Source organism: Carcharodon carcharias, chromosome 22 (assembly GCF_017639515.1).
Source record: "Carcharodon carcharias isolate sCarCar2 chromosome 22, sCarCar2.pri, whole genome shotgun sequence".
NCBI lineage: Eukaryota > Metazoa > Chordata > Chondrichthyes > Lamniformes > Lamnidae > Carcharodon > Carcharodon carcharias.
The window spans coordinates 51,355,534-51,371,412 of NC_054488.1; the positions used below are offsets into that span (position 1 = coordinate 51,355,534).

The following is a 15,879-nucleotide window of genomic DNA, read 5'->3' on the forward strand; positions in this document are numbered from 1 at the left end:
GGGTCAATCCAGCAGAGGGCTTATTGTTAGAAGGGAGGAACATGTAATTGAACTAGAACATAATTGTCTGTGGGAGATAGATGAAGAAAGCCCGGGGACTCTGAGGGAAAATGAATTGAAGATGTAGACATGTTCATACTTGGGTCCTGCAGATACATGGATGGGATCTCCTGTACTGGATGGGCTGTTGTCGATGGAGAAGGATGGATCTTGGACAGGGGTAGACTAACAGGAGACCTTTCAGTCCAAGTAGCGGAGTTGATAGCATTAAAAGAGCCTTGTATATGGTGGATGGGAAAAGAGCTAATATTTGTACCGATAGTACTTGTGTTTTTGGGATAGTGCATGATTATGTGGTTGCTTGGAGTCGTTACATCATGAGGAGGATGCACACAACATGAAGCGATAGATAGGAACTAGTGGAGGCTGCGAAGCTACCACTAATAAAGGTCAAGGCTCACCAGAAGGTGGTGGACCCCATTGAATTGGGCAACTAATGGGAGGATGCAGCAGCTAAGGAGGCTGGGGCAACCAGTCCGGAGTACCTGGTGGCCCCAGTAGCAGTTGGACTTGAGGGGGTGAATATGGCTGATTTACACAGAGACGTGGAGGGAGAAGAGAGAAGTCAGTGGGAAAAATAACAGACAGACAAAGTCACAGATGGAATTTGGCGAAAGGGAGGAAAGGTAGTAGTGCCCTGCTTTATACAACAGTAGTAGTGCCCTGCTTTATACAACAGAACCTCATGAAAATATACCACAGAATCACCCACCATGGGAGAGAAGCTATATAAGGAAGGATGGGCAGGTGCTAGTCGTGGCAGGGAATGGGAAGAAACATTGCCAAATATTGCCAGCAGTGCCTGACGTGTGCAGCACTATCAGCCTCGACCAAGGGGCCCATGGGAGCATATACAGATACATTTCACAGGAGCTCTCCTGCCAAGCCGAGGGAAACAGTATTACTTGGTCACTTCTCCCTCCAAAATCACTTATGGCCTGGCTGCGTGTAGCTGAACTACTAGTGGGGGGGATGCGGGGGAAGGACTCGCGAAGCCTGTAGATGAAGCTGAAAGACACCATTACACATTATTCAGTGAAAGTGAATATATTTTCAGATTATTAAGTAACAAAATGTGTTCACCCGTGCAACCACTTGTGATCAGAAATTCTTAACTTTTCTAGACCTACCTCTTCTTCTATATGCTCCCTTGACTTCTGCAGCAGAGGTGGAGACAACCTGTGCAATGGTTGGCCTTGTTGCTTCTGATGGCTTCGGTGTGAGTCTTCTTCTGGAGACCCAAGGCCTTGAGGGCCCTGGCTTGCTTTGGCTGTCCTCCTGTGGGCCAGCTCTCTCTGTGGTGACAGAGGACGAGCTTGAAGGGGTCACAAGCAAAGTGAATTAGGAGAGAGAGGACAGCTTCTGGGATTCATGCGTGGATGATCCAGGAGAGTCCAGCTGTTGCCCCTCCTCCCTTCAGGTATCCAAGGGCTCTGGCCTGACTCCTTGAGGGGAAGGACCACCGAGAGGAACATCGAGATTCTCCATTTCCCCTTCACATTGCCAGTGCAGGAACTCACCCATGGCTACCGCGATGGAGTGCAAATCTGTGCGCATTTCCATGTTCTACTGGACCAGGGTCTCCATGGCGTCCACCATCCTTCCCATGGAGAGCTCTATACATGCACATGTGGACACCACTTCATCAGAGAGCAGGCGTATGCATTCCTCTGACTTGCGTGCCACTCTGTTGAGGTCTTCCAAAAGCTTTGTGTGATGTTCCTCGGCCTTCTGCTGACTCTCCAGGAAGTTTGAAGACCAAATCCAGAGGTTCATCATCTGACTCGGACCTCTCAGATGCCTGTTCCCCAGCAGCCCTCCAAGCACCGGGGATCTCGGCTGAATCTGTGTCCTCCTGCTGCAGGCACATGTCTGTGTGGTGACCACCAGATTAAGAACCCGAGCCTGCTCTCGATCAAGATCGTTTTACCAAGGTATGTCTCTCAGCGCTGGTGGAGGGTGTGAGTAAGTGCTGTGATGGGTCTTCCAGGTTGCTTATTTCCAGATCTTCAATGGAGGAGGTGACCTCCTGGCTGGAGATGAGGACCTGGATGGAGCTGAAGGACTGGCTGGCTGAGGGTGTTGATCGCTTGGCAGAGCTTCCTGTGAACCAAAGTAGAGATAATTAGTGCGTGGCAGCAGAATCAAAAGCAGGAGAGGGAGCACTCATAGTTGCGCTGAGAGAGGGATGATGGGTGCAGGATCCTCACGTGGGTGTTCGCCACCAATGTCACTGTTGCCGCAGGCACGGTCCATGTCCTCACCAGTCAGTGTGATGACACGCTCCTCAAAGTGAGTGAAGGGCCTAATGTGGACCACTCCACCCCCAATCTGGAACCTCTCCCTACTGTTGTGAGCCAGCTTCTCCTGCGTGAAATCAGATGTAGAGAATGTGAGCACTGCATGGAATGTTTATATGGTGAGCGGTGCCATGGTCGGGATGAGGATGCGAGGTCGAGAGGATCTGAGCCTGCTGGAGATGGTGAGGGTGTGTGTGAGAGTTAGTGATGATGTCCCTTTGAGGTGTGCGATCCCTGTGGATGTGTGATTGGCTTGTGAGTGTTAGAATTGAGAATGATGAGGTGGTTGACTTGGATGAGAGCATTCATCCCCTTCCTGCACTGGATAGCTGACCAATTCTCTGCTGGCATTGGCCGCTGCTGCCACCGCCTGCCAGGCTGGATTGGTGACTCCAATGGACCTCCTGTGGCCAAAGTGGGAGTAGAGGATATGGCGACAGCCTTCCACTGTGCCCAACAGGCACCCCAGAGGGTATCATTAAATTGGGGGTGCTGCTGTCTGCTTTAGAGGTCATCAGTTGCCTGGAGCAGTCCTGGCCTGAGGACATGAAGTAGGCATGCGCTCTGGTGCACTTTGAATATGGCGCCTGAAGTGAGGAAGTGCTGAGGTAACAGTGTGGCGGGCTAATCGAAGCCTGCCTGCCAGAGAACTGGTGTGTTCCCCATGAATGCAAAATTAATGAGGTGGGATGTGCCAGGAATGGGACAATACAGTGTGAAAAGCTGCCAATACGACCAGTGGGTTAAAAAATCTTTTTTCCTGCCTGCTACTGCACTTTGTTCTGAGTTTTGCAAGCATGGGCTGTTTAAGTACGGTCAGTTACTGCTGTGGGAATTTTTTTCTTTTGAAAAATATACTTTATTCATAAAATATCTGGAAGAACATTTCAAAATCACCGTCACAAAAGTACAGTCAGATTCAATTTTTACACATGGATCATCAATACAATCAATGAATATTACAATCATTTCAATATGGTCAATGCAGACAATCAGACAATGGTATTGGAGTTATCAACATACATCATGTTGCACTCTGAGTTGCTTCAATTCAATTACAATACAATTAGTATTCACTGCATACATTCGTTTTGAGCTGTACAGCCCGAAGGGCTCTCAACAGTTCCCAGCCCCTCGGTGCACTGTGGCAGAAAGGTTTTAGACAGCGACCTGTCCCCATTGTACATTTGTGGCTACTACTCCAAGCTTTAGCGTGTCCCTCAGCACATAGTCCTGGACCTTGGAATGTGCCAGTCTGCAACACTTGGTCGGGGACAACTCTTTGCGCTGGAAGACCAACACAGTTACTGCTGTGGGAATGCATTGGGGAGCTGTCTCTTTGCAACTCCCTATTATTTTCCCGGTCCCCCTCCTTCAAGCCCGGCATCAAGCTCCGGGGAAATGAACACCTTTTGGTTACAGGAACTAAGGTTATCAACTAATCGTTGTACCATGCTCTGTATTGAAATTGCTGCACAGTGACAATGATAAACCATATGCAATCTAATGTCTTTTTTTTAAAATTCCAGCTCAACCATTCAAGTAGATGGTGCCACTTTACATGCTATTGAATCTGTAGTCATTGATTGGACACATCAAGTTAAAGATGTATTAAACAAGGATTCAGCACAAGCTTTGCTGGATGGCTTAAACCCTTTGCCTAGAGAAGAGATTGATTTCTGGGACTTAAGACTGAAGGATCTAAAATGCCTTCATGAACAGGTACTCATAAAAATTATGCATTGTAAGACAGTAAAAAATGATAAAACAGTAATTTGATTAGAAAATTCATGTCTTACTACAAATTTTACAGTGCGCTTTAAACTGTAGCAACATTGGTTACTTTAGAATTATGTATATAATTGAGATGCTATTATAAAATATTAATAGGATCAAATCTGCCCAGCTTGCCTACAAGTATGAAAATTAACAACAATTTGATATAGAAGTTCAATGGTCTGGCCAAGAGGCTATATTTATTTTTCATTAATGTTGATTTTCATGTTTGTAGTTGTGTAAGAGGAAGGATATAGACCAATTAAGTGATGGTATGCTCTATCAGTGCACTCATGCATTACAGGATTATGTATGGCTTACCAAATGTAGTGAGCAATTAAGAGTATGTAATTTGTGAGATAAAATATTGTGTCCGTTGTATCTTCTAGGCTTTATGATCATTAAACAAGCAGGCTGGCAGTACTAGTCCCACTATTGATTGATACCTTGCCATATCCAGAGCTTGAATATCCAGTGTTCCTGACAATATTTAAAGACAGGAAAAAATTTCACCAAGCTGCTTTGTGGCAGTGTACAGAGGTTATTAATAGCAGGCGCATTGAGCCACAAAAGATTGAATGAGCTGACCAAATAAAGAGGTTAATCTTGTTTCGTATTGATGATGATTTTCATGTTCATAATTATGCAAGAAGAAAATCATGGGATTGAAGTATATAAACATTCAGAAGGTATGTTGAAGGAATGGGCCAAATGGCAGAATTATTGGTGTGCTGGGCAGAGGATTTGCTTTTGAGATTCATTCCTCAATAATTTGTTGCCTTTGTTCATGCGGTTGGCAGCAATGTTTGACCTGGTCTTCTTTGTTGTCCTTTTATTCACCCCCTTCTTCATCTTGCATACCTTCCTTCTGTAGCAGCAAGGCTTGGTACCTCTGAATTTTTTTTTACATATTCTTTCACAGGATGTGGGCACCGCTGGCTAGGTAGCATTTATTGCCCACCCCTAATTGCCCTTGAGAAGGTGGTGGTGAGCTGCCTTCTTGAACCGCTGCAGCCCATATGGTGTAGGTGCACCCACAGTGTTGACATAATTGTGTAGCATACAGCAAATGACCACCAACCTGGAGACTCACTCGTGGCTATACTGCAGGATTGCACCAGATTGGAACCATTCAGGACTTAATGGATTGGCTGGAGACACCTATGGTTTGCTCAATAAGAGCTTTGGTTTTAGCATGCCTCTCTCATTGTATTGGACCTCTGCATTTGTGATAGCGTTCCTGGCATGAGTCATGAATCAGGTGCAAAGGGGCTACTCCAGATTAGAGCCCCTCTTATGATTCAATGATGGGGTAGTGGGAGTATTTGAGGATCGGCACAGTAGGATTATTGCTGGGAAACTGGGCACAGATCTGCATTATTCATTGCCGTGGTCACAGTCCAGCTGAACATTGAAGGATTGGAACTCTTCCTGTTGTCAAACACATGTGCCTAAAAATTTGTTTGCATCATTGTTTTGCATGTGGACATCACAATCCCACAACCTGATTGTGTTGGTTCCATTGGAGGCGGACTGCTACAACTTAGAGTTCCCACCTCATTTACCCGGTGGTAGTGTTCGGTTAAAGAGCTCCAGCGCGGCTGGCTTTCTCTGCGCCATTGCCAGCTTCCTCTGCGCTCAACAGGGATCTGAGCAGCATTATTCTGAGATCATGTGGTGCATCCTGCTCTTCTTAAAAGCAGGCTGTCCTTCTTAAAGGGAATTTAAAAAATAGAAAATGGAACATCAGGGCTAGTGTGGCTTCCAGGATGATGGATGTGGGGCTGGAGGCAATAGTCGTGGAGGTGGGCAGGAGGAGCGATGCGATGAATCCATAGAGTGCTATCAGACCCACAAGAATGACCCTGAGAAGGAAGTGGGAGCAGGTGGCCAGGGAGGTCAACTCCCAGAGCCTGGAACTGAGGCAGTAGTCCCATAAGAAATGTAATCACCTTCATGGGTGATCATGAATCTTCATATGACATCTCCAATTCTTTACACTACCAACCTCTCATGCTGCTCAATCCATCACTCACCCAGCAGCGCTTCCTAGCACTCATGGCTCAGGCCTAACATCTAGAAATTCCATCTCACCCTCACACACCTACCAATGCTGCCAACTTCACATGCTGTCTCCACATAACTCCAGCTATTCAGTTATGCCATATATATCAGAAACTAGAGCTACAAAGTCACTGACATTCTTTCTTCTCTGTTGGTGTACCCAGGGATCTGTGCTGGGATCTCAGTTTTAAAATATATATTTATAAATGACCTAAATGAAGGAATTGGGAGCCATATATCTAAGTTTACTGATGACTCTAAGATGAAACAATGAATGAGTAGTGTAGATGGGACCAGAAGGTTGTTAAAGGGACATTGTTAGATGAAGTAAATGAGCAAAAATTTGCCAGATACACTTCAACACTGAGAAATACAAGTTCACTCACTTCGGACCTAAAAAAGATATTATTGTATGTAGACGTTGAGAAGATATTTTCACTTGGTAGGGTGGGTCAAAAATTGGGGGATTTAATATAAGTTAGTAATCAGTAGGGAATTCAGGCAAAACTTCTTTTCCTAAAGAATGTGAAATTTTGTTACCCCATGGAGTAACTGAAGGGAATAGAATCACAGAATTGCTATGGCACAAGAGGAGGCCATTTGGCCCATCGTGTCTGCACTGGTTCTCTGAATGAGCAATTCATCCAGTGCCACTTCACCACCTTCTCCTCACACATTCTTCCTTTGCAGATAATAATCCAATCTCCTCTTCAATGCTTCAATTGAACCTACCTCTACTACACTCCCAGGCAGTGCATTCCAGATCATAATTGCTTGTTGCATGAACCTACCTAATAACTTACTATTTCAACTTAGTCTGCCCTTATTTAATACGGAACTATTCCCTTCTTTAGGACTGCCTAGTATTCGAATGTTATGCATCTTATTCCTCTTTCCTGCTTCTATATATGCTGGTGTCCATCCCACTGCAAATTTAATTTAAACCCTCTCCAACCAAACTAGTGAACCTTCCTGCAAGGTCCTTGTCCTATTGAAGTGCAACCTAGCTGTTTTGAATAGGTGCCTTTTTGCCCTACCACTGGTCCTGATGCCCCAAGAACCTGAAGCCCTCCCTCTTGCACCATGCTTCAAGCCACACATTGACTCTAGCACGTGGCACTAGGAGTAATCAGAGATTACTACATTTTAAGTCCTACTTTTTAAACTTCCTCTCTAGTTCCTGAAAATCTTACAGTAGGACCTCGATGCCTGCTCCCTGTATGTTGATGGTACCAACAATGGTTCAACGAAGGCGATGGTTCAGAGTACTGCAGACTGAGTGAAGCCTGTGGCACCATAGGTGGGTCAGCTGCACAGGAGGGGAGGAAGAAGAGCAGAAGAGCAGTAGTGGTATGGGGATTCAATAGCTAAGGGAACAGTCAGGCATTTCTGCGGCCGTAGGCATGACTCCAGAATGGTATGTTGCCGCCCTGGTGCCAGGATCAAGGGTGTGATGGAGCAGCTGAGATTCTCATTGGGAAGATGAACAGCCAGGTGTCGTGGTCAACATCGGTACAAACAACATAGGTAGAGAAAGGGATGAGGTGCTGAAAGCAGATTTTAGGGAGCTAAGAAAGAGATTAACAGCAAGACTTCAAAGGTAATACTCTCAGGTTTACTCCCAGTGCCAGGTGCTAGTGAGTACAGAAATAGGAGGATATAGCAAATGAATGCATGGCTGGAAAAATGTTGCAGGAGAGAGGGCTTTAGTTTTCTGAGGCATTAGGACCAATTCTGGGGCAGGTGGGACCTGTAGAAGGAGGACAGGGACCAATATCCTCGCAGGGAGATTTGCTAGTGCTGCTGGGGAGAGTTTAAACTAGCTTGGCAAGAGGATGGGAACCTGAGAGGGAATTAAGATTGGAGAGAAACAAAGCTGGTAATACTAGGAAGAAAATTAGTACGAAAAATTGAAAGACAGCAGAAACAAACAGAAACAAAGGCCAACATCAAATAGGATCAAAGTACAGAAAAATGTTAAAAGTCAGCATTGAAGGCTCTCTACCTGAATACATTTAGCATTAGAAACAAGGTAGATGAATTGATGGCACAAATAGCAGTATGATCTTATAGCCATTACAGAGATGTGCATGCAGGGTGACCAAGGCTGAGAACTGAATGTTCAAGGGTATTTGAAATTTAAGAAGGATAGGCAAAAAGGAAAAGGAGGTGGGCTAGCGCTTTTAATAAAGGCTGTGATCAGTACATTAGTGAGAGAGGATCTTAGATCGGATGATCAAGATGTAGAATCAGTTTGGGTGGAGCTAAGAACCAGCAAGCAGTGGCAAATGTTGGTAATTGTTGTTTATAGGCCACGCAACAGCAGTGGTACTATAGGGCATGGTATAAAGCAGCAAATTAAAGTTGCATGTAACAAGAATTGACCATGGGGGACTTTAACCTACATATAGACTGGGCAAACCTAACTTGCACTGCTGTGGAGGTCGAATTCTTGGAATGTACATGAAGTGGTTTCCTAGAACAGTATGTTGAGGAACCAACTAGAGAACAGGCCATTTTAGATCTAGTATTGTATAATGAGAAGGGCTGATTAATAATCTCGTAAAGGAGCCTTTAGGAAAGAGTGGCCACAGTATGAAAGAATTTTGCATTATGTTTGAAAGAGATGTAGTTCAATCTGAAGCTAGGGTCTCAAAGGAAATTACGACGGTATGAGAGGCAAGCTGGCGGTGGTAGATTGGGAAACTGCCTTAAAAAGTATGATGCTAGGCAGGCAATGGCTAGCATTTAAGGAATTAATATATAATTTACAACAAATATACATTCCTTTACAGAACACAAACCCAACAGGAAAAGTGATGCAACCATGGCCAACAAGAGAAATTAAAGAATGCATTAGATAAAAAGAAGAGGCATATAAAGTGGCCAAAAATGTAGTAAGCCTGAGGATTGGAAACATTTTAGAATTCATCAAAGGAGGACCAAGAAACTGGGGGAGATGGTAGCATAGTTGTAATGTCACTGATCTAGTGATCCAGAGACCTCGGCTAATCCTCTGGATGAGTGGGTTCAAAAGCCACCATGACAGCTAGTAGAACTTACAATGACTTAGATGAAGAGGCCGAATGTATGGTTGCTATATTAGCTGATGACACAATGATAGGTAGAAAAGTAAGTTGTGAGGTCGGCATAAGGAGTCTGTAAAGGGACCTATAAAGTTAAGTGAGTGGGTAAACATTTGGCAGATGGAGTATAATGTAGGAAAGTGTGAACTTGTCCACCTTGGCAGGAAGAATAGAAAAGCAGCATATTATTTAAATGAAGAGAGGTTGCAGAACTCTGATGTAGAGAAGGATCTGGGTGTCCTGGCACATGAATCAGGAAAAATCAGTACGCAGGTACAGCAAGTGATTAGGAGGGCAAATGGAATGTTGTCGTTCATTGCAAAGGGAATGTATATAAATGTAGGAATGTTTTGCTACAGTTGCACAGGGCGTTGGTGAGACCACATCTAGAGTACTATGTACTGTTTTGGTTTCCTTATTTAAGAAAGGATATAAACGCATTAGAAGCAGTTCAGAGAAAGTTCACTCAATTGATACCTGGAATGGGGCGGGTGGTTATCTTACAAGGGGAGGTTGGACAGGCTGGGCATTTATCCATTGGAGTTTAGAAGAATGAGAGATGATCTTATTGAAACATATATGATCCTGAGGGGGCTTGACAGGGTGGATGCTGAAAGGATGCTTCACATTGTGGGAGACTAGAAATAGGGGGTTTTAAAAATAAGGGATGTCCTATTTAAGATGGAGATGAGAAGATTTCTTTTTCTCTCAGAGGATCATGAATCTTTGGAACTCTCTTCCTCAAAAGGCAGTGGAGACAAGGTCAATGAGTATTTTTAAGGCAGAGGTAGATAGATTCTTAACTAACAAGGGAGTCAAATGTTAGAGGGGAAATGTGGAATGTTGAGACCACAATCAGATCAGCCATGATCTTCTTGAATGGTGGAGCAGGCTTGAGGGGCTGAATGGCCTACTCTTAATTCATATGTTCGTAAACTGATAAAGAAAGAGAAGATAGAATATGAGAGTAAACTGGTGAGACACATAAAAACTGACTGTGTTCATGACAGGCAGAGACAAGAGAATTTATAATAGGGAATAAGGATATGGCAGAGAAACTAAACAAATACTTTGTGTCTGTCTTCACGGAGGAAGATATGGCAATCGTCCCAAAAATACTAGAGAACCAAGGGACTAGTGATAATGAGGAACTGAAAGAGATTAATATCAGTAAAAAAAGTAGTACTGGAGAAATTAATGGGACTGAAAGTTGAGAAAACCCTTGGACCTGATGATCTACATCCCAGAGTGTTCAAAGAGATGGCTGTAGAGATAGTGGATGAATTGGTGATCATCTTCAAAAATACTGTAGATTCCTGCAGATTGGAAGGTGACAAATGTAAGAAAGGAGGGCGAGAGAGAAAATGGGGAACTAGGTATGAACATTTGAATTAGAAGCAGGAGTAGGCCATTTGCCTCCTCGAGCCTGCTCTGCCATTCAGTAAGATCATGGCTGATCTGATTGTGGCCTCAACTCCATATCCTGCCTACCCCTGGAAGACTATTTAGCCTGACATTAGTAGTAGGGAAAATGCTAGAATCTATTCTGAAGGATGTGATAACTAGACACTTAGAAAATAATGGTGATATTGGGTAGAGTCAGCATGGATGAATGAAAGGGAAATCATATTGGACAAACCTGTTGGAGCTTTTTGAGGATGTAGAATAGATAAAGGGGAGCCAGCGGATGTGGTGTATTTGGATTTTCAAAAGGCTTTCGATAAGGTCTCACACGAGGTTAATAAGCAAATTTAGAGCACGGGGATAGGGGGTAATTTACTGACATGGATTGAGAATTGGTTAACAGACAGAAAACAGTGAGTAGGAATGAAAGGGTTATTCTCAGGTCGGCAGGCTCTGACTAGTGGGGTACCGCAAGGATCAGTGCTTTGGGCCCAGCTATTCACAATCTGTATCAATGATTTGGATTGGGGATTGTCACGAGGCTATGGTCCTTTATTTTTGAAAATATGAGTTTTCAACTTTCAACTGACTGGAAATTTTGCAATTTTATCTGAGACAGAGCAAACTGCTTAAAAATGCAAGGCCACATTCCAAGGTGAAGGTGAGGGCCAAACAAATCACCCTCAGGGGAGTGTGAAGAGGGAGACATTTCTGATAATCCAGATACCCATTGAAACTCATAACTCTAAACAAGAGATATTAAAAATGCAAAGTACTGGATATTGAAACAATGGCTGGTATAGACAGACCTCTTGGAAATACACAATGGGTGAAGTATTTCAAGGCAAGGCTGCCCAGCCACTAAAGAGAGATTAAAAGTGACACAGTTGGTGTCAAGAAAGTTTTCAGCAAAGGAAACAGACTGAAAGCTGCTCTCTCTCCACTCTTATCTTTTGGAATAAGAGTGCTGCCCTGTTCTAGAAGCCAACTCAACCAGAAACCTACCAGCGAACCGAGAATTATTATTTATTATTATTACTTAATAATTGCAACACCTACTACATCTGACTGACCCAAGAAACCAGCTAGCCTAAATTGACTGCAGTGTTTAAAAATCTATGCCTCAAGGACAAAGGACAAACAACCTATTTTTAAAAAAATTTGGACTGTGTGTGCGCACACATGTGGATATAAGATCTATCTGTGTTGTTAATTAATTTATTTTGTTCCGAATACTACATGCATTTAAGTAAAGAACCATTAATTTTGTCTTTTTACCATTTTTTCCCCCTTTGACCCTATTTGCTGCTTTTTTTATGTTTGCACTTTGTCCCTACCTGTCACATTCTGGTTATCAATACCTAAATAGCTGCTCTGCAATGCTGCCATATCCTTTTGCTTTGTTAGCCTATGTATCCCCTCTCCCGAACCCGCCACACCATCCGCCCCTCCATTTAGTTTAAAGCCCTCTCTAAAGCGCTAGTTATTCAATTCACCAGGACACTGGTCCCAGCATGGTTCAAGTGAAGCCCACCCCACCGGAACAGCTCTCTTCTACTCCAGTACTGGTGCCAGTGCCCCAGGAACTGAAACCCATTCCTCCCACACCAATCTTTGAGCCACACATTTACCTCCTTGACTTTATTTACCCTATGCTAGTTTGTCCATGGCTCAGGAAGTAGTCCCGAGGTTATTGCGTTGGAGATTCTGCTTTTTAGTTTAGCTCCTAACTGTTCACATTCTTTCAGCAGAACCTCCTTTTTGGTCTTATCAACATCATTGGTACCACCATGGACGACGACAGCTAGATCCCTCCCTTCCTCCTCTAAGTTCCTCTCCAGCCCTGAGGAGATGTCCTTAACTCTGGCACCGGGCAGGCAACACAGCCTTCGGGACTCACTCTCATGGCTGCAGAGAACAGTATCTATCCCCTTAATTATACTATCCCTTACTCCTACTACGTTCCTATTTCCTCTCCCCACTTGAATGGCTTCCTGTGCCACAGCGCACAGTCAGTCCGCTCATCCTCCCTGCAGTCCCCGCTCTTGTCCACACAGCTTGCAGGAACCTTGTAGCTGTTGGACAGTTGCAGGGGCTGAGGGTCCTCGAATGCTACCCACTGGGTCCCCATGCCTGCTTCATCTGCAGTCACACCCTCCTGTCCCTGATCACAGACCAAATTTGAATGACCTAATCTGAGAGGTATGACCACCTCCTGGAGCAAAGTGCCAATGTAACTTTCCCCCTCCCTGATGTGGCACATTGTCTGCATCTTGGACTCCAACACCTCACCTCGGATCCAAAGTTCCTCAAGCTGCAAACAATTACTACATTTGTGTTTACTCTGGATCATGGTGTCTAGCAAAACCCACATGCTGCAGCAGCAACACATCACCCGTCCTGCAATCGCTATCGTATTTTATTTAATTACTTAATTAACTACTATAGTATCCCTGCTCTTTACAATTGAAGAATTCCCCCCTCTTTACACCTTACTGTAAGTTCTGTTTTTACACATCAGTATCGATCTTATATTTAACTCGCCATTTTTAAGAAAAAAGAAGGAAAGAAAAAAAAATCTAGAGACCTAAACACAAACTAAAAACCTTACTTTTACTTTAAGGACTAGAAATACTCACCAATCAGCTGCTCTCCACGCTCTTTAATGGTCTCTCACTCTTCTTGCACTCTCTCACTATTAAAGGCCATGCTGCTCCTGTTATTCTCTGACTGTTAATGGCCCCACTGCTTCTTGCAAAAAAGAGCTTACAAGTCTCAGTGTGAACCTTGGAACATAGGAAGCGTGAGTAGGCCATTTGGCCCCTCAAGCCTGCTCTGCCATTCAGCTAGATCATAGTTGATCTTCAACCTCAACGCCATTTTCCCAGTCCTTCATCTACTCTGTTGAGCCCTGTAAGAATTTTGTATGTTTCAATGAGATCACCTCTCATTCTTCTGAACTTAAGGGAATACAGGCTCCTCAATTTCTCCTTATTGGACAATTCTGCCATCCCAAGGATCAGTCTGGTGAATCTTTGTTGCACTCCCTCTAGGGCAAGTATATCCTTCCTTGGGTAGAGACCAAAACTGTACACAATAATCCAGGTGTGATTTCACCAAGGTGCTATACAATTGCAGCAAGACATCTTTACTCCTGTACTCAAATTAATTTTTGCTATGCAAGAAACTAGGCTTGCTCACAGTGGCTCCCAGAAAGAGAAACACTACATGTTATTCTGGCAGGGCAAAACCCAAGAGGCAACATGAACATGGAGTGGGTTTTGCAATTAAAACATGCTACTTGTGATGAGTGAACCCCCACACAGAAGGCTCAGAGATCCTTCGTACTCTTTGCTTGATAACAAATGTGGGCCCAGTTGACCTTGTGCATCTATGCCCTGACACGCACCTCCATCCCAGATGTCAAAGATCAGTTCTATGAGACACATGATACTATCATCAGCAGAATTCCCAGCACTGAGGGACTTCTAGAGGACTTAAACACGCAGGTGAGCTTGGCAATGTGCATAGGCTCCAGAGAATCAGCATGATGAACGAAAATGGACAGAGGCTGCTAGAACTGTGCTGTTACCATGAATACTGCGTGACGAACAGCTGCTTTCAAACCAAGTCATGGCTCAAGGTCATGCCACTGACACCAATTAGACTTCATCATCACCAGATGTACCACCCTTACCAGTGCCCTTATCACTTGTAGTTATCACAGAGCTGACCGTGACATTGCTACACACCAGGGAGTAGTCAATGACAGGCTTCAGCCAAGGAAGCTATATTACTTTAAGATGAAAAGTTGTCCTTGGATCAATAGTTGCCGTACCACTAACCTGGAAAGGACCCAGGAGTTTGCAACATATTCCATGAACCCATAGTGGAAAAGAGAGCCTGGTGGAAGGAAAAAACACCATTGAACCTTATGTCAAGCTATTCATCTGTGCTAGCTGCAGAACTCATGAGACAATATTCAATCCAGAAGTTACATACACTCTGGGTGCAGTCCATCATCTCCTGAGACAGACGGGTGCCATCATGTTTGAGATGGTCTCCTCAAATATCTCTCAAAGGGTGTGTCTAACCTGAGAAGGTGCTGACAGAACCATAGATATTTCCTGCTGCTGCTCCAGAAATTCTCTCCTTGTGGATGACCCCCATGGCTCAGCACTTGTGTCCAGTCTAGTAGATCTTGGAGAGTCCTGCACTTTCCAATGGGAACTCTTCCACTGCTGTCTCTGACTCGAATGCTGTTCCTGCTCACATTTGCCTACCATATGACATTCTACTTAGCTCCATTCCTGTTCCATTGAGGTTTTTGCACTGATGGAGACAAAAGAGTAACCAAAATGGACCAAATGGCAGCAGTATATTAAAATATGTCACCAGACCTTTGCAAGACCCCCACCCTCCGATCTCCAATGCAGCATTCTCTGCAACAGTTGGAGTGGCTATGGCTGCAGAATCACCTATGGTTCTCAACACCTTCCTGGAGTCATAAGCTTCTTCTCCTTTAGAGAGAAAGCAGAGAGTTCGGATTACGAGATGTGGAATGTATGAGGAGAGTGGAATGACAACATTTGTCATACTGAACTGACTGAGGGTTGGGTGTGAGGCACATAGATGTGAGTGAGTGTCAGTATTGGCTGTTCAGATGGAGATTTGTGTTTATGCCTTGAGGTGGAGTTATAGGTAGAGCTGTAAAATAGAGAATGTGAGGATAAAAAGATTTCAAACTGTGGGAGGTTCTGTCTGAAAAAAAAATGTTCAGCAATAAACCAAAAACAGGGCAAGAAATGGATTACCTGTAAGTGATTCCCCAAGCTTATATTGTAACATTCTGATGTATTTATAACTTTTATCTATATCATTGGATAAATATATATATATATATATATGTGAAAGACTTTCTGTCTTACCTCTGCAAAAATACTTGCATGATGCATACTTGATATCAAAGAGAAATAGTATTGTAAAGCATGCGACTTTATCATTTAAAAAATGTTTCTGTATTTCAGTTGTGGATGCCTAAAGCGCGCAAAATTTCTGAAGTTCTAGAAAAATCCAAAAGCAGTTACTGGCCAGCTCTGAAAAGCCTTCACGATGACATCAGAGCAGGTACTAACAGTGTACCAAGATTTTCATTCTGTAATTCTACACTGATTGATGAATACATGCAT

General features: G+C 43.8%; 1 protein-coding gene across 1 annotated transcript in view; it reads left to right on the forward strand.

Moving 5' to 3' along the window:
• The window catches only part of LOC121293673 (dynein heavy chain 17, axonemal-like), a 729,083-nt gene that overhangs the window by 43,330 nt on the left and 669,874 nt on the right, over nucleotides 1-15,879 (forward strand). The window contains exons 3-4 of the mRNA XM_041216840.1: nucleotides 3,890-4,082; nucleotides 15,718-15,817. Coding sequence (XP_041072774.1) covers nucleotides 3,890-4,082; nucleotides 15,718-15,817 — 293 coding nt within the window. The remainder of the gene's footprint in view (nucleotides 1-3,889; nucleotides 4,083-15,717; nucleotides 15,818-15,879) is intronic.